Source organism: Cataglyphis hispanica, chromosome 4 (genome assembly GCF_021464435.1).
Source record: "Cataglyphis hispanica isolate Lineage 1 chromosome 4, ULB_Chis1_1.0, whole genome shotgun sequence".
Lineage (NCBI taxonomy): Eukaryota > Metazoa > Arthropoda > Insecta > Hymenoptera > Formicidae > Cataglyphis > Cataglyphis hispanica.
In genome coordinates, this window is record NC_065957.1 from 2,033,012 (window position 1) to 2,052,875 (window position 19,864).

Consider the following 19,864-nt stretch of genomic DNA (forward strand, 5'->3'; position numbering starts at 1 on the left):
TTTAGTTATAAATATGTCTTTGTATTTTTCCAGATTTATTTTTGGTAAAATAAAACTATCAAATTCTAATTTTCGTTTTTATTATGAAAGATGCAATGAGTTGACATATTCTACTTTTTAACATAACTTTTATACCAAAACATGTAAGAAATGAATATTAAATAAATGAATACACCATCAGGAAGACTACTTGTCGTTTTTGATTTATAATACACCGTAAATACCGAGAGACCGGTCAATGGATGGCAGTGGGCTCCAATGCGATTAATTGGTTATCAACTAGAGAATTTCTCGGAAACTCCAGAAATTCTCTCCCAGCAAGCAATTAGCCATTAGGGCGCCGTCTACCGATCACCAATGACCAAAAAGCCAATCTCGCTCTTAAAAGCGCACTTCGTTTCACGGATTCTCAGCTCCGGGGAGAACGAGGAGATGCAGGATGAAAGAAAAGAGGGTGAGAAAAACCCCTTCAATTAAAGCGGAGCGCGCGAGGGAAACTTCCGGTTGCGGAGATCTTCCGGCTCGCAGTAAACCGTTCCGGCGCGATGGGACCGTGGGTGGGAATGAGGTAGGTGGGTGCGCGGAGTAAGTGGTAAGGGAGTTTGTAACAAGCAGGGGTTGGATTTGCACGACGAGAAGCAACGGGGGCTGGAATACGAGGGGTAGGGGTCTGAAGAAAACACATAATAGGGTGGGGCGCTTTACTGCCGCTTTTGAATCGATCCAACGCCAGCTACAGCTGGAACCTCATCCCACCTTGCTCAGCAGAGGTGCTCATTCTCTCTCTCTCTCTCTCTTTTTCTCTTTTTTTTTTCTCTCTCTCTCTTTCACTGTGTATTTCCCTTCCTTTCTCTCTTATCATCACGCGAAACTTGTCGCTATTCACATGTATGACTGTAATCTGCGAAAATCTCTTAATGATGGATTTTTGAGATAATCTTTTTCATCTCGGTAAACTTTTTTCCCTTTCCGTGAAAATGTCGCGAGAAAACCGTCATGTGTCGCAACTTTGCAACTTTCAATATTACGCTTAGTAAGTCTCGAATGAGTCTTCCTATTAATCCGGAAATTACGCGAAAAACAAGATGTAGTGTGTTTATCTTTTTTTTTTTTACTCTCAAGTTCTTGTCTTTGATATAAAATGTCTCCATAAAAATCGAAATTTTTTCTCAATTTTATATCTCTTTAACAATTTTACAGTTTAATTAAGTAAATTTTATACTTTTACTTTTACAAATATAATCAGTATAAATGCATCCAAAATGTCGAATAAAAATAAGATAAGCCTGGCTCCGGAATTACAGAGAGAGAGAGAGAGAGAGGGGGGCGGGGGGTAGGGGGAAGGATGTTACTTTAAATCAGGTTTCACAGGATCTTTTAGACAAACTCGATACACGTACGTATGTATGCAACGTGCAGAATTTGATTAACAATGGATTAACGCGAGTTTTTTACTTTACAGTTGCATGTGAAAACAACTGGTTTGACATGGATGCACTGATCAAAAGAAATTTTGCATCTCTCAATATAATTTGCATCTAGATTTAAACTGCATAACTGTCATTTTTATTTGCCTGTTCTTTTTCAGTAATTTCTCTCTTTCCCATCCAATATTTTCCAATATTAAATCGTATATAATAACAATCGATACAAAAAGAACTAATGATACTTTTCTCTAGAAATCTAATAAAATTATCCGGCAATTATATAAAATTAGATCGTATAAAAAACTCGATACAACAATGAGCCAATTTTATTTTATAAAAGATTGTTTCCAAAAACATGCAATTAAAATTTTGCATAACTTTCAATTCAATATCTTTCACAAAAAATATAATATAATATAGATATAATTAAATTAGTGAAATTATTGCAAGTTAACCTCCTATTTTAATATGATCTTTAAAATATTATCTTTAACAATTATCATTATACAAAAATTTCGACAATTTAGTAGAGAAAAAAAAAGAGAAAAAAAAGAAACCGTAAGTAGCAATCAATTAAAAAACGCAGAGTTAATTTCATTTATTTAGGAAAGAAATTTATTTAAGAATAGCCTAAATCATTTATACATTTTGCTATATACATGTAAGAAACTTTGCTATGTGAAGACACTTTATTTTTTTCTCATTTATTCTTTTTTATAAAAGAAGCTATTATGGCATCGAGCATTTCATAGATGTCATTAGTAATTTTTTTTAAGGACTCACCGTTGTTGTTGCGTAGGATGGAACCAGGACTGGTGGCTTCCAAAGGGCTGCTGGGCTCATCCGTGCTCGGTTCTCTTTTCACGCTAAAATGAAAACATTTATTATGTATTTGGACAAAAGACAGAAGATGGTATTAACCGAAAGTGGTTCAAGTTCGACCGCAAAATCCTTGCGCGTCCAGGAAGGACAACAGGAAACGGTATTATTCGCCATATAACGCTCGACACCGCTCTAGGACGGTCCTGAGACGCTGCAATAAAAGGTTGACCTAGTTTTGGCTTCGATTGCCGCGGATCCGGCTTTACGAAAGATTAATCAAGGCAAAACTGAGTGGGATAGAGAAGTAGAAAAATTGATAATGTGCATCCATCTTTTGGCGAAGAGAGAGCCCGCGCATGATATTTATAATTAATTACGATATTAACGTATGAAAATCATTTTCGTGTCTCTGAGTAAATTTATCGATTATTTTTGTAAAAAATGAGCTTTAGAAAATATTATCCCAAAGACATATAAAATTCTCGTAATCCAGATTTATAGTAATTTTGAAGATTATCCTGAATTTATATGAATCAGATTTAATTATCGAGATTTAATTATCCTGCAATTAAATTACATAATAATTTAAGAAGATATCTATTTTAAATTTCAATTATGACAAATTTTAGTTTAAAAATTTTAGTTAAAATTAATTTATATGACTCTATGATTTAATATTTAATATTCAATAAAAGTTTGTCAAAAAAATTTGTAATTAGGGTTCAATTTAAATAATCTATACTATCGAAAAACGATCGATTAATTATTATTCATTTGAATTATATTATCTTATAGCATTTCATTATATACAAACATCCGATATTTAACATTATTCGATACTATAAACGATCTCATATGCAAAAAGAATGACCGACACCGTCTGTGTCGTGTCATTTGTGTTGCCGCTATTCCTAGTATCGTCGATAATTATTGTCTTTGGATGGATAAAACGAAGTGGGTCATCCGAAAATATCGTGTCTAAAGGTATCCGATCGCACGCGCCGGATTTTATTCGTCCTGCCAGCGTAATTTTACGTCCTCGACCTAGCGAGCGCGTATTTTATACATGGTCGATATACAGGAAAGATCAAAATATAAAATTGTATATAAATAATATACTTTTAATAAATATATATATATATAATAAGATAACACAATCGTATAAGAAAGAATCAATCATAGGATATACATGATCGCAAAATAAGATAGTAGGATGACTTTCTTTATCGAAGGACATGAAGAAGTACCTCCATTGTAATTGCTTAGAAATAAGATATATAAAATAGAGGATATATATATATATAAATCAATATATAAATCACACGAAATATTTCAGAATCATCAGATGTTCATTTTATATTTTTTGACGAATTTAAAATTGACTTTTCCTTTTCAGTAAAAATATCGCAATATTAACAGTTTTAAAATAAATGGATTTTTCTCACAAATTAAATATAAAAAAAAATTATAACATCATTATTATTTGCATATAAATTATTATTCTTACTTAAAAATTAAATTAGTAATAAGATATACTCTTACGTAAAAATCGCAAAGTTGCAATAAACGATTTCACACATTTTCAGGTAGATACAAGATCTCAAGAGACATTTATGTGTACGCATACGCGTAATTACACAATGAATCCGCCCATTCCGCATCACCATGCGCATTGAATTAATTAGTATTGATTATTCGATACCCATTGATCTAATATGTAGAGCCAGCCGTTTTATTCACATATTTATCAAGCAGAAATATGATATAAAAAAAAAAATTAAGCCATTTCTGTGCAATTAATTAATTAATTATACTTGTTCTCGGTAGGATAGCAACATGATAATTATACTTATTGATCGACAGTAGCAATTAATTCGAGCAAAAAGCAACTGAAAAATTTTTCACGATTTTTCATGATTTTAATGAAATATATTTTTCCGCAGTCCTTTCTCTCCCCTCAGAAATTATCGCAGATTGAAACGCAAAAATTGAGGCGCTTAATAATAATTTCGATAAAATCAATTTGCGTTAATAATTATTCAATTTTAATAATTCAATTTTAATAATTATTCAATTTTTCGTAAATTCAATTTCGTCTATTCAATTTAAATGCTTTCTCATTGCTATAAATGAGTGGAAAAATCGTTTCCACATATCAGATTTCGAGCTGTAAAATTTTGATGTTAGCTTCAAATGACAAAAAATCAACTAATAATAGTCCAATTCACATGGGAGCTCTGCGATTTGATTTAAATTTAATTATCTTGCCTTTAAGATAGTTTAAGATCTACCTCTTTTCCAATATACAGGATGTTTCAAGAAGAATAATAAATATTTTGTTACTAAATGTGTTGTTATTTGTAAACTACTTGTCAATTATTTATATTTCGTCACCAAATAGTCAATAAATATTAATCATTCAAATAATCAATAAATACAAACAATAAGTCATTTAATCGTCCTTTAATATCTCTCGTAATGACTTCGTGCGCGCCAGTTTCAAATTACGAGCCATTGACAATTGGACACATATTTATATGCCTTTTTAGTAATTGATATAATCTCTCAAAATATTTACTGAAAGCCTGTATATACATATATGTATGTACGTATGTATGAATGTATGTATGTATGTATGTATACAGAATGTTTAGAAAAAATAATAAATAATAAATATTTGGGAGATTATAGTATTATTTATTCTGAATGTACATGATAGAATACCTAATATAATACTGCATCTGCTTGATATAAATGTGTAAATATTCTGCATCGTCTCTCTCTTATTCTATCTAGAAGAATAAGAGAAACGAAATATATATCTCTTGAGAGATCGAGTGTATGTTCACGGCGGCGCGCTTCGATAGCTCTCGTTGTGCTCGGCTACTTACATTTTTAAATCAACAGAATAACGGAGAGCGGACTCTCTCTCTCTCTCTCTCTCTGGACTCTAGAGCGAGAGGGATGGTGCACTTAATGCGTGCATTATTAATCGGCGCCCGTGCGTGTATATACCCCCGATCCGCCGAGGTATGTATATACGCGGATACGTCTGTATAAGATCTAACACAGTTCGCCGCCTAACCATAATATCGCGCGGCGCACACGTCACACACGAAGCTGCTCCCTTGAAGGCCGTGTGTACGTCACACACTGTCCGAGTGTATATAGTGTCAAAGTAAAGCAAAATTTGTTCAACTTGAACTTGTGAGAATACATACACTTTGTCTGTCCTCGGGGTATCAGAATGTCTGATTGTGAGATATATTTAAGCGAAAGGAAATAAAAATGAATGATTTACTCTCTTGTATGAATGAGATAAATTCAGACCACACGTACATTTGAAACGAGTATCTTAACTGAAAAATTTTTGATATTATCTAAGTCGACTTTTCATTCGAAAGATTATGTTGAAAAATATATTCCATGTGAACAATCGACAAAAAACACACGTATTTACAAATATAAGATTATATTACTATTTCATTATTATATTATATTACTATTACCATATTTTCCTATCTCTACGTTATTACATTCGTTGTTTACTATCTCTTGAAAAGCAATAAAACAGAGGTCAAACAATAATACGATCAAATTTGCCGAGAAACCGAACGCAAATGAAACAATTTGCGCGTATAATAATTACGTACCCCGTGTAAATTCTGTAAAATCCGACGACTTGTAAAAACTGAAGTTCGTCGCGAATAGAGATTATTTTCGCGTTTGAATATCTCGAGGTGAATTTTCTCTCTCTCTCTCTCTCTCTCACCTGATAAAAGTGGAATCTGCGGCGGGGCTGGAGGGTCTCGGTGACGAGCTCGCGGTAGACGCTGTGTTGGTCTCCTCCACGTCCATCATCGTTCATGCCGATGACGACCACCAGCACCACCACCGCTGCGGGAGGAGGGTTGATAACGAAGTAAACGACGACGACGACGACGACGACAAACACCGCGACCACGACGATTCGAACGGCGACGACAACCACGACCGGCCGACGACGTATCCACGAACAGTAGTCCAGGGAGTGGCGGGCAGAAACTACAGACTCTCAAAGGGAATTTGACTGCCGCGGGAGTTCGACGGGGGAGTCGTGGGGGTCGATCTCACACGCCCGTCGTCCGCGAACGCGGGCTTACGGGTGACAACTGACGAGTGATGCTGCCACCCCCCCCCCTCCATCACCCCTGCCGAACCTGCGCCGCAGACACCTGCTGCGCAGTCGGGCCAACATTGCGCAGGCGTCGCTACAATTTCATGGCGTTCCCGAAATCGAACGCGGACACCAAAGGAATTTTCGATCTCAAACAGAACGAAATGCGCGCGCGACCATGTCATTTTTTTTTTTTCGAAAAATTTAAATTAAATTTTAAATTAGATAATCCTAGTTTTTAGTATTTAACGAAATATTTATGAACTCTTACAATTTATTTTATAACAAATATGTTTATGGAAAGTTAGAATTAATTTTTTCATATAATAATTATGACAAAAGTTACTAATATTATAATGTAAATATAATATTAATAACTTTTATTATAATTATCAAATATTATTTTTAACTTTTATATAAAAGCTGCTTTTATATAAAAGTAACTTATGCACAAGTGATTTATTGAATAATATATTTTATTGCCAATCTCTATAAAATATTCTGTATAAAATATAGGCTATATATATATATGTATCTATATATATATATAGAGTAATATAATAACTAAATATATATAAATGGATAAATACTTATATATGTGTTTTGCTTTTAAACATTTAAATATTTAAAAATTAACTACTTGTTTCTTTTGTAATTTTTTTTTTCTTTTTCCAAAGGTTTATATACGTTATATGATATTAATTATATACATTATGTAACACATACACATAATATTATAAATCTCTTTATTATGTCTTATACAGCAGACTCACATGCAGTACTGTTTTTACTTATATTGTTTCCCGAATAATGATAATATCTTCCAAAAGTTTCTCCCACTAACAGTGGAAATACCAAAGTAGCGTCAGCACACACCTAAAACAGAAGCGAATTACCCGATAACTTGATTAACTACTGCTCATTGTGTTCAATAAAAATTAATAACAATGGAAATGATTCATTACTTTGACCGGAGCAGCATTCTTCCGAATTTTTCCCCATGAAATCGCTTCTTCGGGTCGTGCACCACTATCGCTACCGTCAAATTCTGAAGAAGTGTTGATGAAAACGGCGTAATCCGCACCGTTCCTCTGTAAAATAAAATACCGTTAGTATTGCGCCCAAATAATACGTCAAAGAGACATGTTACCATGATATCATCTTACCATGAGATTAGCATTGCAGATGTGATGCTTTATAACGCCACCTCCGACAATTATTATGCCACTATTCACTGCTTTCATAGCTATCCTGTTTAGTCTTTTGACATCTGTAGAATATTGAAAATTCATTGGCTTGTACATTCTAATAAATAAATAAATAAATAAATAAATATATTTATATATTTTTTTATAAATATATTTATAAAAAAATTATATATATATATATATAATTTTTTTTTTTTAAGAAATATATAATGCACCAACCTGCAACTATATCGAGTACGAGTCCTGGATTTTTGAATGAGTGAAAAAACATCATATCACCAAGACTACCATCGGTCAAAGCTGGACAAAACACTGGAATTTTATTTTTCGCGGCCCAATAATAAATGGAATCTTCATGATTGATTTCCTCGCCAAGTTTTGTTATCATTTTGGATGGTGTCCATAAAGTGCCCTAAAGTATGATAATTCGGTAAATTATAATATTATGTTTTTGCTTGTATATTGATATAAAATTTTGAAAACCTTCTCCTTCTGCTCAACCAGCATTGCATCTAATCTTGGCATCAGCCAATCCTCAAATAAACAATAATTGTCATTTGGTACTAATAAATTTCCAGTTCTGTTAAGTCCTTTTTCTCGAAGCTGCCTGTCATCCAAGTAAAAACTACCAATGTATGTAGGTGCTAAACATTTAATAAAATCCTCTTCTACTCCACCTGCTGTGGTAACAAGACAATCTACCTACAAACATACTATTCAGAATCGTAAAACCCATAGGACATAAATCTCGAATATATAAACCTACCAATTTATGTTGAACAAGAAATCTTATAATCTCTCTTATGCCACTGGACACCATATTTGAAGTGTAGCCCAGAAATATTGTGCAATGGGATTTTCTTTTAATAAATTCATCCTCTTCTATCTTGTCAATCTGATCTTCCGTGAGAGGTATGCTTCTTTGATGCAGCATTCTATTTACTTCTTCAATCGCTAATGCAAAATTTGTAGCTTGGAATCCACAATGTATCATGGTCTTAAATAATTCATGATAGTCAAGTCCTTTATTAAAATCATAACCTATATATAGACAAAATTTTTATATTGTTATCATTTATATAGTAATAATAACAGTAACTTATTGGAAAAATATATGGAAATGTAACTGTATCACCTTTTACTGTAACTGTATCAGCTGGTAGAGAAGTGCTAGGTAACAAGACAGCATTTTTTGCCAATTCCTCCCCTTCATCATGTACATTTTCTTTTCTCTCCATGTCACTCATGACAATATCTTTTTAATCTTTAAAAAGGTAAAAATATAAATTAATTATAATATAAAAAAGTAATGCAATTACATTGCTAATAATGCCATCTTATAATACTAGTAATATAAATAAAATTCTGTATAATAATATAAATTCTATATATTAATTGATAAAATATATGTAAATATATGCAGAAGTAACAAAGAATTACATATGCGAATTGTGGTACAACCGGCAATTCCTTATATAAAATGGTTAAATTAAATAAAAATAAAGAATAATTTTAATCAATCGCTTAGTTTTCAAGAAAAATAATTTCGAATATACCAGTAGGCTGTATTTAACTATTTGTACTAACATTAATATGCGCTAATATATTATTTAATCTTATTTAATTTAATTAATCTATCAAGTTAACCTATAGAATTTGCGCAGACACAACCAATGGAAGCTGCCATATTGCTTTTTGAAATGTCATATCTTACGCCCTCTCGGAAATATTGCAGTCAGTTAGGAAACCACACACAAATAATGAACGGTTGATGGTAATCAAATGAATCATCGTCAACGTCGGACAAAAGAAATATTCAAAGTCGACGTACTGTCAAAAACGCTACCTCACCAAAGGTAGCCCCCTCAATTTGACTATTATGAATTTTATTTTTATCAATCGTTTGGTGGTTGTTTGATAGTATTTAGTATCGCATTCAAAACATTTGGTAGTTTCCCGTTTTTTTACAAAAACATAAACAAATTTTTAATTTTTTTTTAGCCCCTCCACTTTGACTATTATGAATTTTTTTTTATCAATCATTCAATCATTGCTAATGTTTCGTATCGCATTCAAAATGTTTGGTAATTATCCGTTTTCTTAAAAAAAAAATGTTAGCAAATTTGTAATCTTTTCTTAGCCGTCTTCTCCGCTATTGTTGCAGGTTGACCAATCAGAACAAAGCAGCTTAACGATTGATTATTGATGATTGTAAATTATGTTATAAAAAAAATTTATTGTAAATTTATTGTAAAAAATTTATTGTAAATACTATCATATTATACGTTACATCAAACTTTGTTTCCACTTCCAAATGGAAATGGAGACTTTTCGACTCAGTTTGGCCCAATCTACCTTCACACTTCGGGTGTGTCAAAAGTTTCCGGACACCCTGTATAGTATCTCTAAATTCATAGAAAATGATTACAAGTCTAGCCATTGAAGTCAGTCGCATACACTTTTGTAAATTATTATACCAGATTGATAAGAAAAAATATGTTTCAATACTTGTGATGATGTGTTATTTAACTTGTAAAAAAATATACTTATATATCTAATATCTATCTTTTTAATATTTTGTTTCGATATTTCACTGCTAGGAAAATCAAGAACGTCGATAATAATTCATGAAACTTTTCTCTATATTTTTTTCTTACTTAATAACTTTTTTATGCTACAGAATAAAAATAAATATTGTTGCTTAAGTTTTAAATTTATTATCATTCTTATAATATTCATCCAGATGATATTTGTCGTACTTTGGATCTCTCAGGACAACGTATCTCCAATGTATTATTTCGCCAAATAGAGCCACAAAGCTGAGAAAATAACCGATTCCCAGGGCAATGAGAGCACCGTACAATTTGCGCAAATTCACTAGTGCTGTTTCAGAATTCGTTTTTTGACGAGATTCGTTGATCTTGGACCACTCCATAACGTCACTCAGCCACTTGCGCACTAAACCAATTTCCGTCATTCGTCTTACCTAGAATATGTATTAAAATTTTATATTATATTCTATACATAAGTTTATAAAATTTACATCTTGTTTAGAATAAAAAAACTTAAATTTTGTCGACACTTTATTAATTTTTTAAAAAGTTTAATGTTTTTTTATGTCTTTATTTGCATAAAAATCATACCGCGTAGATTCCAACAATAACGATAAAAATGATTGTTGAATTACTTGTTATCACAAAAGAACATTAAAGTTATTTTTTTTCCATCATAGACAAAACTTTTTTCATCCTTGATCATTAATACATGTTAATGTAATTGAGAATTATTCCTCCATTATCCAAAATATATTTGGAATCTTTGAAAAAAGCGTTTTATACATAGAAAATTAACAAATTTGTTTGGCCTTTAATTTAATTTCAAATTTCAAATAATAAATTACTAATTTTCTTTTGCCGGATTTGTTGCTAAAAATAAGAATATCGTATATTTTCAGTTTTGTATTATTTAGCACATTCTTTTTTGCACACCTTATTAAAAATTATTTATAATAAAATAGTTAATATCTCACATAATTAATTACTCTTTACAGATTAATATTATCAAACAAAATACCCATAAATCCACGTGGGCTTTCAACGGAGAATTCTTTTCCAGCCCTAATGCGATTGGCATGTGGACGATGCATTCCTCCATAATGTGCAAATTGTACTTCACCGATCCTGTATCTTTTTCGCTTTTGTTCTTTCGATCGTTTTTCTCCTCGAATATCCGTTTTCCGCGAACGTGCCGCAATAAATACGAGTTCTCGTAATAACAGAACGTCCCGTTGGCCACCCGGTCAATGGCATCTTCCTCGTTTTTGATCAATTCAAATTTCTTGCCGATATTTTGACTAAGCGGATCTGAAGAAACGAGAAAAAACTCCTTGCCTTCCTCATTCCATCCTCCTACTGCCAACGACGATTTCGTTAATTGCGTCAAAGTATCAATAGTTACTCTGCGATAATAAGTAAACAGTATTAAATTCCAAAGAAAATAAAATTAAGATTTATTTTTAAATCAAAACATCTGAGAGATACTTTATTAAAATGTGTACTATCTGACAAAGAAACTTGCCCAGAAACAAGTCCAGAAAGTCTGATCTAAATCAAATTTTGTATACATGTAAATGAGAGAGAAAGAGATAATAAATAAATTTAAAAATTTTTGATTGGTGCCAAAAACGATTCTAAGAGAAAAAAAATTATCTTCTATACTAACAGCTTATTTCGGTTTTTCTCGATATATCTTGATACTATTAAAGATATCAAAAAAATATTTTATAAGTTTTATTGTAAAAGCACCTCTATTTAATGCCTATAAAGTTTTAAAAAATAATAATTTAAAAAACTTCTTCTTTAATAAAAATTTCTGTATTACAATTGAGTTTCAAAAATTAAAATATTATGATTTAAACTTGCTTCATGTAAATTGTCCCACAAAATTTTTTTATCTTTTACGATCAATTGATTAATTAATCAGAGACTAAAAAATATCAAAGATATTATTTATCGTATTCTTGATTATTGCATAATAATCATCTTGGATTTAGCAATAATATTCAAATTAATATTTTGTTAAAAATCTTTCACTATTAACCAAAGACTGAAAACTTCAAATTGGCTGAAAAATCTATGTAATTTAATACAATTTAATGTAATTTAATCTATGTAATTTAATGAATAGAAAATAGTGAATAGAACATCCAATAGTTTTACAATATATTCTGTATACTATATATGTATACTGTACACAGCAACGGGATGCGAGAGGGTGGCCGTCATGCTAGCACGATAAATGACCGTCACCAAGATACTGTAAATCCACCACCAACCGATGAAGATTCTCACAGTCCAGGTGTTCGGTAAACGCGGCAAGGACACCTGAAGCAACATACCGTACGTGTACAGCATGCTGTTCTGGAATCCAGTAAACAAATACAGACCCTTCCTGTTGTCGCATTTCAAACGCGAGTCTATGTACTTTTGATAGACTAACGCGAACACGTGGAGGCCTCCGCCGCCTATCAACAGGGTGCAAATAAGTGCTATCCATGCGTTTAATCTGCAAAAGTTGCACTATTTTATTAATTATGTGCTGTTAATCCTTTTAGAATCTCTTTTGATAAATCATAAAAAAAATAATTTTTTTTTAAATATAATTTTCTACACATACGATGTACCTGAAAGGCAATATCAATAATTTCCATGAATTATCGGTCAGCGATTCCGGCGTTAAAAAAGTGAGGCATTCCGTGTTGTATGGCGTGGATAAATCGAAATAATTCAGATTGTGTATCGTGTAATGCAGATCTCCGAGAAAGAAATCGGCTTTTCCGGCAATCGCTTCGCCAAGAAGACCTGTATAACTATCGTTATTTCCCGCTTTACCCCATTTATCGTCCGCGATATTAAAAGGCATATAATAGTTTGCTTTAAAGTTCATCGCCTTTGCTATGATACGAATTAACTGAAACAACAAATCTTTCGTCACAATTTCTGAAACATTCAGTCTAAAATAACATAACAAAAAAATAAAAAGAAAGACTGAAGAAATACTTTTATATTTATCTGTGCGCATTGGAAATATTCAAGAAAGTTTTTTCTATGAAATTTTATAGAAACTTCGCCATTTAAACAAAATTTATATTTAATATGCTATTTGATATAATTTATTTTAATATATATATTTATATATTATTATATTTTTTATGACTTATTATTTCTTTTATTTTTATTAAAAATAAACATTCAAATTTATAACTAAATTATTTTATTTTAATTTATTTATTTAAAAATTTTTTAATTTTTTAAATTTTTATTTAATATATACATATTTCTCCATTCTTCTTCTATCGTCTTAATACATACTTCAAATTCGATACCCAAAGCCTTAGAGTCTGCGATTGTGCTTTCTTGATAGTGATTTCGCGAGGTTTCGGTCACAGCCGGTATATGTTCGAAAATTGCAACTCTACAAGTTTCAGTCCAAAATTAAATTAACATTGAAACAATCACAATTTCATTTCTCATTCCCCTTACAACAAAATTTAGAAATTAAAATTTAAAACTCTGCTAGATTAATATTTCTCTCTTAAATACATTATATATTAAAAAAATTAATATATTTTATAAATTTTCTTCTTAAAGTCTGTGTTGAATTTATCTTTAAATTCAAATTAAACTTGTTTATAAGCCAAATTTATAAATTAAATTAAAAAGCGATATAGATTTTCTTGTTCTTTTGTTTCATTTCAGGCATAAAAAATATACCATAATAATATTATATATATATATATACTAACCGCAAATTATTGCCGTGAAGATTCGTAGTTTTCGACATATAGTGGTTGTTACCGTAACGTAATTTGCCGTCTCGCCATGTGTCGATGTACTTAATCGCCGTAAAATCTCTCGTAGGCGATGGATAGTAAATGGTTTCGAGATCGATTCGTTCAGCAGCAATTCGTTCACCGGAACGATACTTATACGTGTTGTATCGTCGTACGAACACTACGTTAATTATTCGATTCCAGATATAATGTAATTCGGGTCTAAAAAGCCGATTATCGTGCAGAAGTAAAAAACGACCACGTGTGTTGAGCAGACGTTCTCTGCGAAAATATAATTGAAAGCCTAGTCTTCTTTAAAGGGTCAAAAAATCGATTTTGTTATATTTTCTGAAAATATTGGTATTTGAAGAATGTCTTTTTCAAATTTTGTTAAAAAATTCGCAAAATTGACGAAGTTATAAGACTTTAAATAAAATAGCACGTGAGAGTTTTTAAATAGGTCTGTAAAATTTTAAATGCGCAATCTCTCAAAAACTTCTCAAAGTTCTGATAGATATCTTGAGAACTATTGGGTTAAAAATTTTAATTTTTTTTTTTAATGAAAGAGAATATACTTTTAGGATAATATTAAACTTAACATAAAATTTTAAAAATTAATATTTAATATTTAATATTCTTCTGATCTTCAATAAATAAAATTTTAGCAAAATTGAAATATATATCTAATTAAAATCAATTTCTAATATTCTTCAAAAATAATTCTTAATTTAATAAAAATTATTAATTTTTTATACTACTAGAATAGATTAAGCTTAATTCTTACCTTTCAGCATATTGCAAGAATCGCGACGTTAGCAATCCATTAGCGATTAGTATAACATATGCGTCACAACCTATCGTTTTGATGTGTTCAAGTATTTTCGTTAATTTTCTCGATCGCGAAAAATTTTGGTTATCGCGTATGGCAATCTAAAGACAAATAGTACAATACATATTTATAAAAAAATTATCAATTTTATTTATTCCGATTCCGATTATAAATTCGATGTAATTAAAAAGAAAACATAGATTATATCTGCAAATACATGTACTCAATTGTTATAGTTATTTATTTAATGTGTTTTTTTTTTTAGATTTTCGAAGCAAAAAATTTTTTAGTTTGAATAATACTTACGTCATATTTTGATAAAAAAGAAGACATTTCAATAGAACGGACATCGATTAGCCCGCGATAGGTGGTATCGGTAATAAAAATTATGCAATTGCTGCGCACGGCGATTTCCTCTACGATTCTCTCAACCACCAATTTCAAATCATCTATCTCGCGCGCACATCGATGTAGTCGTTCGAAACTATCCCTGTAATATTATAAAGATACTTTTATTTATTTGCAAACATTTTTCTAGAGATTGTGCATTTTTATTATAAAATACGCTTTATTGATTCACAGACCGATCATAGAATCAAGCAATACATCTAAATCATATATATGTCTCAACAAAAATTATAAATTATAACAATTATACGAAAGATAATTTAAATCGATTAATATCCATTATAATAGAAATTAACTGGCATTAATGAACATGAAATGCGGATTTTGTTTTCATTTCTATGATTGAATATTTAATTAATTCTTTTTGTTTTTTTCCCGAGAATATATTAAAAAGAAATATTCTGTCAGCACACACGCAAATAAAATTCGCGCATTACCTTATAATATTACTTGCACGACAACGAAATTAATTTTTTTTTTAACTATAAATTCGATTTCAAACAATTTTCTCTTCCATTACTTTTTTAATTTTTTTAAATATTCAGAATTGAATAGAAAAGCGCGATTCTTTTTAATATATTTTATACATCCAGGAAAAATACACTTCTTTGCGGGATTATTTTACATGAATTATCCTACCTTTTAATGATAGCGCGAATAAATTGTGAAAAAAAAATAACGACTATCATCGTTATCTCGAAGCGCATGTCGAAATACTTATATTCTCACTTTGTTTAGTCACATTCAGATATTTCGTTTGTATTGAACTATCGATTCCTTGGAATTTTTTATCTTTTTGCGCTCTTTCGCGATATAAATTATTAATAATCTCATTTGCAGACGATTGCGTTTACTTATGCAACATGATTGCCGGTAATCTCGCATATATACGATTCAATTTAAGTATATTAGATTCTAATTGATTCAATGAAAATCGAAACAAACGCCTTATTTTGTGTTAAATAAATTATTTTAATCTTTAGAATGTTGTTCTGATGAGAGAAAATTTAGATTTGTGAATATATAATTATTATATTTAAATAAAGCACATACAAAATGTATATATATATATATATATATAAATTTTTTTTCAGAACAATGTAAATATTAATATGCACTACAATGTTCTGAAGTTACTAGATCAAACTATAGCAAAAAAATTCTCAAAAAGTTGAATAAAAATATTTGAAATTTTTAAGTAGTTTTTGAGATATAAGGGTTTAAAGCTAGCCAATTACATTCGTGTATGCTAATTTAGTGATATACAATGCACATAATGAAGTTCTTTTATCTTTTTACTTATATTTTTATTTATTTTGATTGGTAAAGTTGTGTTTTAAAATATATAGAATATATATTTTAATTGTTAAAACTTATATCTTTCTTTTTTTTACCTTTTTCTCCTCAAACTTCTTTCAATAAAAGCAAGTATAAGAAACAAATTTTTTTTAAATACGTGTACGCACCGAAAGTACGAAAATAAAAAAAAAAGATATTTATTAAATACAAACTTTATACAAACATTTTACATTATAATTCTGTATGTTTCTGTATGTTTAACGGTTTGATAGGTTGTTTTGGTAGGATATTATCTGTCTCTGCAAACCATTCATCGTATACAACTTCAGGATCAATCATCCAGAATTTGTGGAATGATATAGGTTCCTGAGACGCCAAATAAGCGGTAGCGTAATCTGTAGGTCGTGCCTAAATCAATCAACAAAAAAAACTTTAATGTACTATTTTATATTAAATATAAAAATTAATTTATATATTACTTTTATTTATATATACCTTTTAAAAGTGTATGTCGATATTTTATATATATTATTCATAAGTTTAATTGCAAGCCTTGTTATACCTTATATATTTGCATTATTTAATGATTAATATAAATTAGAAAACAAAATTATATTGCAAGTATACCTGGTGGAACATTAAAGAATGTACAGGTTCTACTCCAAGTCGAGATAAACAGACTCCAAAGAGATACATATCATCGGGAGTAGTGGCAGACGGGCAATTACATATGCCTGTTTTTATTATATTGTGAACCAAGGGAGCTGATAACACAATTCCCGCACCGCCAGTTAAGTACTGATATCCGTGATGTCTGTTCCACATACGAAAGCCATAACGTTCGCCAATAGCAATTGAGTGCTTAGGATTGTAGCATGTGAGCAAACGTAATAAACGTACCATGCTGTAATATTTTAAAATACATCGTAATTATTTGTTCAAATGTGCAATTGGGTTGTTGAAAAACATATTTCTAATTCTAGCCATATATATATTATTATCGTATACATATATATTGATAATGTTTATATATATATTAATAATGTTTAAATTAAAGATCAAAAAAGAGTTTTTCATAGCTTTGCGACATATAGTCCTCACTTTGAGAATAATCTCTTGAACTCTACCTCCTCAATTCTGTGTGTACTCACCTGAATATAGTATCATCGTCGCTGATAACAAGCCAATCATATTTGTATCTGTCCATCATATTGCTCACTGTCTGCAAAATGCCATAAGTTTTGGCACAATGTCCTTCAGTAGTGTTCGGTACGATATACGCCTCCCGTAAATTTCTGTCTACACTACAACAATTTAATAACTTGTAAAAAATATAATTATATCAAAACATGCGCAATTTCAGTGATCAAGCATACCGGCATTATCGCTAAAATATCCGATGTTTACTGCGTACTTCGCCCATGAATTTTTAATTACTGGAATTCTATTTACATGATATTTGGCACAAGTCTTTACTGCAAAATACACATTGTTTGCAGATATAGAAGAATTCTGCAAACATGCAAAATATTTATCTTATTATATTTCTATGAGAGAGATGATTTTCATTCACTCTTATAGCTAATTCATTATAAAATTATGATTAATTTTTATTATTAACTAAGAAATCATATATTGTTTGACGTACACAAGGATGAAAGAATCGAGGATACGTAGCACAATCAGGGCCATTCACAATGCATATTTTAGGTACATGTGTCAATTTCACATTTGTGCTGTTTAAAACAAATTCCGCGAATTCGTATGATGCATCGATAGAAAAATCCGTCTTCCAGCTCTCATAACTTTGTTGAGACAAACTAAAATATTAAATTCTTAATTTCTAATAAACATAAAATATATGTATAACAAATTATTAATAAATAATAATTATGTAAAATTATAATATACTTGAAAAGAGAGAAAATATATTTAGAAAAATAGCTTTTCTCATATAATTTTAAATTTATTAAATATTTTTTATATCATTTATAATTATTTAGTTCCATGTCTGTGTAAAAAAAAATATTTATATTGTCATCTTAATAATAATTATTTAACAAAAAAAATTAAGAGAATATACCTGTTTAATAACTTGAAAGTCATGCCAAATCCAGTTGCCATAAGTGGATATTTAAATTTCTTAGTATTCTTTGCAAAGTGATGAATAATAGTAGATTCATGATCATAAAGTGCCCGTCCAATCCATATGTTCTGTATAAATAAATTATTTAGAATAAAACATCTTCTTTTTGGAAAAACAAAAAATACAACTTACCTGAGATGAATCAAATTTTCCAAGAACATTTAACAATTTTGCTAATTGGATCACTGTATTTTCTAAACAAAAAAAGAACCATTTTGTATGTAGAAATTTATCTGACAAATGAATCAATAATGGAGTTATTGTCCAGGAACCTTTAATGTCAAGTTCATGAGACAATACAACTTTTGGCGGTTCCTAAAATATAAAAAGAACAAAATGTATACAAGTTAGGTATGATACCTTGACATTATAGCAAAACACAAAGAAATAATTTTAAAGTATGCAACTTACTTTTTCAAGAGCACTAGCTTGCTCATAGATTTGTCTTCGCATATAATCAGCATGAGCTGCATGATAGCCCTCCTTTTGGCTTAAAATCACGACCACCATATCATTGGGCTCTAAAAATATTTTGCTAAGATTTCTTCTCAAATAATATAATTAATATTAACAAAAAGATAATAAATATATTATACAAAGAAATTACGAAATAATAGCTCTAAAATATATATCTTTGGTATAATAGATACAAAAAACTTGTTTTCAAGTTTTCTCGAGCAATTTGCATTTTTGATTCATTTAATTTGCGATTTTACGAATATTCTGAATTAAATAAAGTGTATTCAATTAAAATTACCAATGTCAAGAATTTCGAAGAAATGGTAAAAAAAATATTTTATACGAATATTTACCTACTACATCTGCATTTATCTTCACGATGAATAAAATGTAAAGGAGAAGAGCAAAGTTTGTTGACGAACACATTTTTATTATATCAGAATATATTTGAACTCTAGGACAAAATAAAAAAAAATTTATACATCAAAATATATGTAATTATTTTGTATAGTAAATTTTTTTGTTTATTCAACGAGAAGCGCCCATTTAATCCTTTCGAACAATCACCTGTTCAATCACTATTCAACCAATCGTTATATTCATCTACTTTCAATCACGTCCAACTGTCTAGCTATTTCGCGTATCACAAACAAAAACAGAATCGGTTCTCTTAAGAAAGTGCCGGCTATTGTGAGAATAAATTTTGCTAAAAAAATCGGTTGTATTTTTTTATCGCTTTAGGGCATTCGCGTCTTGTTATGATTTGTTGAATCTATGGG

General features: G+C 30.1%; 4 protein-coding genes across 8 annotated transcripts in view; all 4 read right to left on the reverse strand.

The window, feature by feature from the left end:
- LOC126848741 (ecdysone-induced protein 78C) overlaps nt 1-6,370 on the reverse strand; it is a 71,376-nt gene extending 65,006 nt beyond the window's left edge. Inside the window, exons 1-2 of one of the 2 annotated variants that reach the window (XM_050589882.1) lie at nt 6,022-6,370; nt 2,211-2,293 (exon numbers count right to left, since the gene is read on the reverse strand). In XM_050589882.1, the coding sequence (XP_050445839.1) occupies nt 2,211-2,293; nt 6,022-6,110 (172 nt within the window). In that variant the 5' untranslated portion in view covers nt 6,111-6,370. The remainder of the gene's footprint in view (nt 1-2,210; nt 2,294-6,021) is intronic. The other variant, XM_050589879.1, reaches the window with a different exon arrangement.
- A 764-nt stretch (nt 6,371-7,134) lies between these two features.
- On the reverse strand, nt 7,135-9,299 carry LOC126848746 (probable deoxyhypusine synthase). 2 transcript variants are annotated; one of them, XM_050589890.1, is made up of 8 exons: nt 9,261-9,299; nt 8,749-8,877; nt 8,376-8,654; nt 8,097-8,311; nt 7,833-8,025; nt 7,572-7,675; nt 7,371-7,496; nt 7,135-7,281 (listed from the first exon to the last, which is right to left on the reverse strand). In XM_050589890.1, the coding sequence occupies exons 2-8, from the start codon at nt 8,858-8,860 to the stop codon at nt 7,162-7,164; spliced, it is 1,149 nt and encodes a 382-aa protein (XP_050445847.1). In that variant the 5' UTR covers nt 8,861-8,877; nt 9,261-9,299; the 3' UTR covers nt 7,135-7,161. The 2 variants fall into 2 exon arrangements, with proteins under 2 accessions (XP_050445847.1, XP_050445849.1); XM_050589892.1 differs by lacking the exon at nt 9,261-9,299 and adding an exon at nt 9,054-9,192.
- A 957-nt stretch (nt 9,300-10,256) lies between these two features.
- Nucleotides 10,257-16,822, reverse strand: LOC126848739 (ionotropic receptor 21a-like). Of its 2 annotated transcripts, none has more exons than XM_050589874.1 (9): nt 16,704-16,822; nt 15,080-15,263; nt 14,729-14,874; nt 13,918-14,166; nt 13,484-13,586; nt 12,796-13,082; nt 12,366-12,677; nt 11,187-11,571; nt 10,257-10,599 (listed from the first exon to the last, which is right to left on the reverse strand). In XM_050589874.1, coding segments are annotated over exons 1-9 (1,953 nt in total). In that variant the 5' UTR covers nt 16,706-16,822; the 3' UTR covers nt 10,257-10,314. The 2 variants fall into 2 exon arrangements, with proteins under 2 accessions (XP_050445831.1, XP_050445830.1); XM_050589873.1 differs by having other exon boundaries at nt 13,918-14,226.
- LOC126848745 (beta-1,3-glucosyltransferase) lies at nt 16,662-19,807 on the reverse strand. 2 transcript variants are annotated; one of them, XM_050589888.1, is made up of 10 exons: nt 19,653-19,807; nt 19,439-19,539; nt 19,038-19,147; nt 18,759-18,941; nt 18,564-18,694; nt 18,129-18,300; nt 17,857-17,992; nt 17,632-17,779; nt 17,108-17,384; nt 16,662-16,888 (listed from the first exon to the last, which is right to left on the reverse strand). In XM_050589888.1, exons 2-10 carry the CDS (start codon nt 19,509-19,511, stop codon nt 16,712-16,714), a joined length of 1,407 nt encoding a protein of 468 aa, XP_050445845.1. In that variant the 5' UTR covers nt 19,512-19,539; nt 19,653-19,807; the 3' UTR covers nt 16,662-16,711. The 2 variants fall into 2 exon arrangements, with proteins under 2 accessions (XP_050445845.1, XP_050445846.1); XM_050589889.1 differs by having other exon boundaries at nt 19,038-19,170; nt 19,653-19,776.
- Nucleotides 19,808-19,864: the final 57 nt, after the last annotated feature.

Excerpts from the sequence above, each read along its gene's own strand:
- LOC126848746 (XM_050589890.1), bottom strand. The coding sequence starts at position 8,860 with ATGAGTGACATGGAGAGAAAAGAAAATGTACATGATGAAGGGGAGGAA. Across the intron at positions 8,655-8,748 it reads TGATACAGTTACAGTAAAAG|GTTATGATTTTAATAAAGGA; the intron begins GTGATACAGTTA and ends GTCTATATATAG. Across the intron at positions 7,282-7,370 it reads AGAATGCTGCTCCGGTCAAA|GTGTGTGCTGACGCTACTTT; the intron begins GTAATGAATCAT and ends CTTCTGTTTTAG.
- LOC126848739 (XM_050589873.1), bottom strand. Across the intron at positions 14,227-14,728 it reads TTCTTGCAATATGCTGAAAG|AGAACGTCTGCTCAACACAC; the intron begins GTAAGAATTAAG and ends ATATTTTCGCAG. Across the intron at positions 10,600-11,186 it reads AAGCCCACGTGGATTTATGG|GTAAGACGAATGACGGAAAT; the intron begins GTATTTTGTTTG and ends TACATATTCTAG.
- LOC126848745 (XM_050589888.1), bottom strand. The coding sequence starts at position 19,511 with ATGTGTTCGTCAACAAACTTTGCTCTTCTCCTTTACATTTTATTCATC. Across the intron at positions 19,148-19,438 it reads GATAAATGCAGATGTAGTAG|AGCCCAATGATATGGTGGTC; the intron begins GTAAATATTCGT and ends AAATATTTTTAG. Across the intron at positions 18,942-19,037 it reads AAGCTAGTGCTCTTGAAAAA|GAACCGCCAAAAGTTGTATT; the intron begins GTAAGTTGCATA and ends TTTATATTTTAG.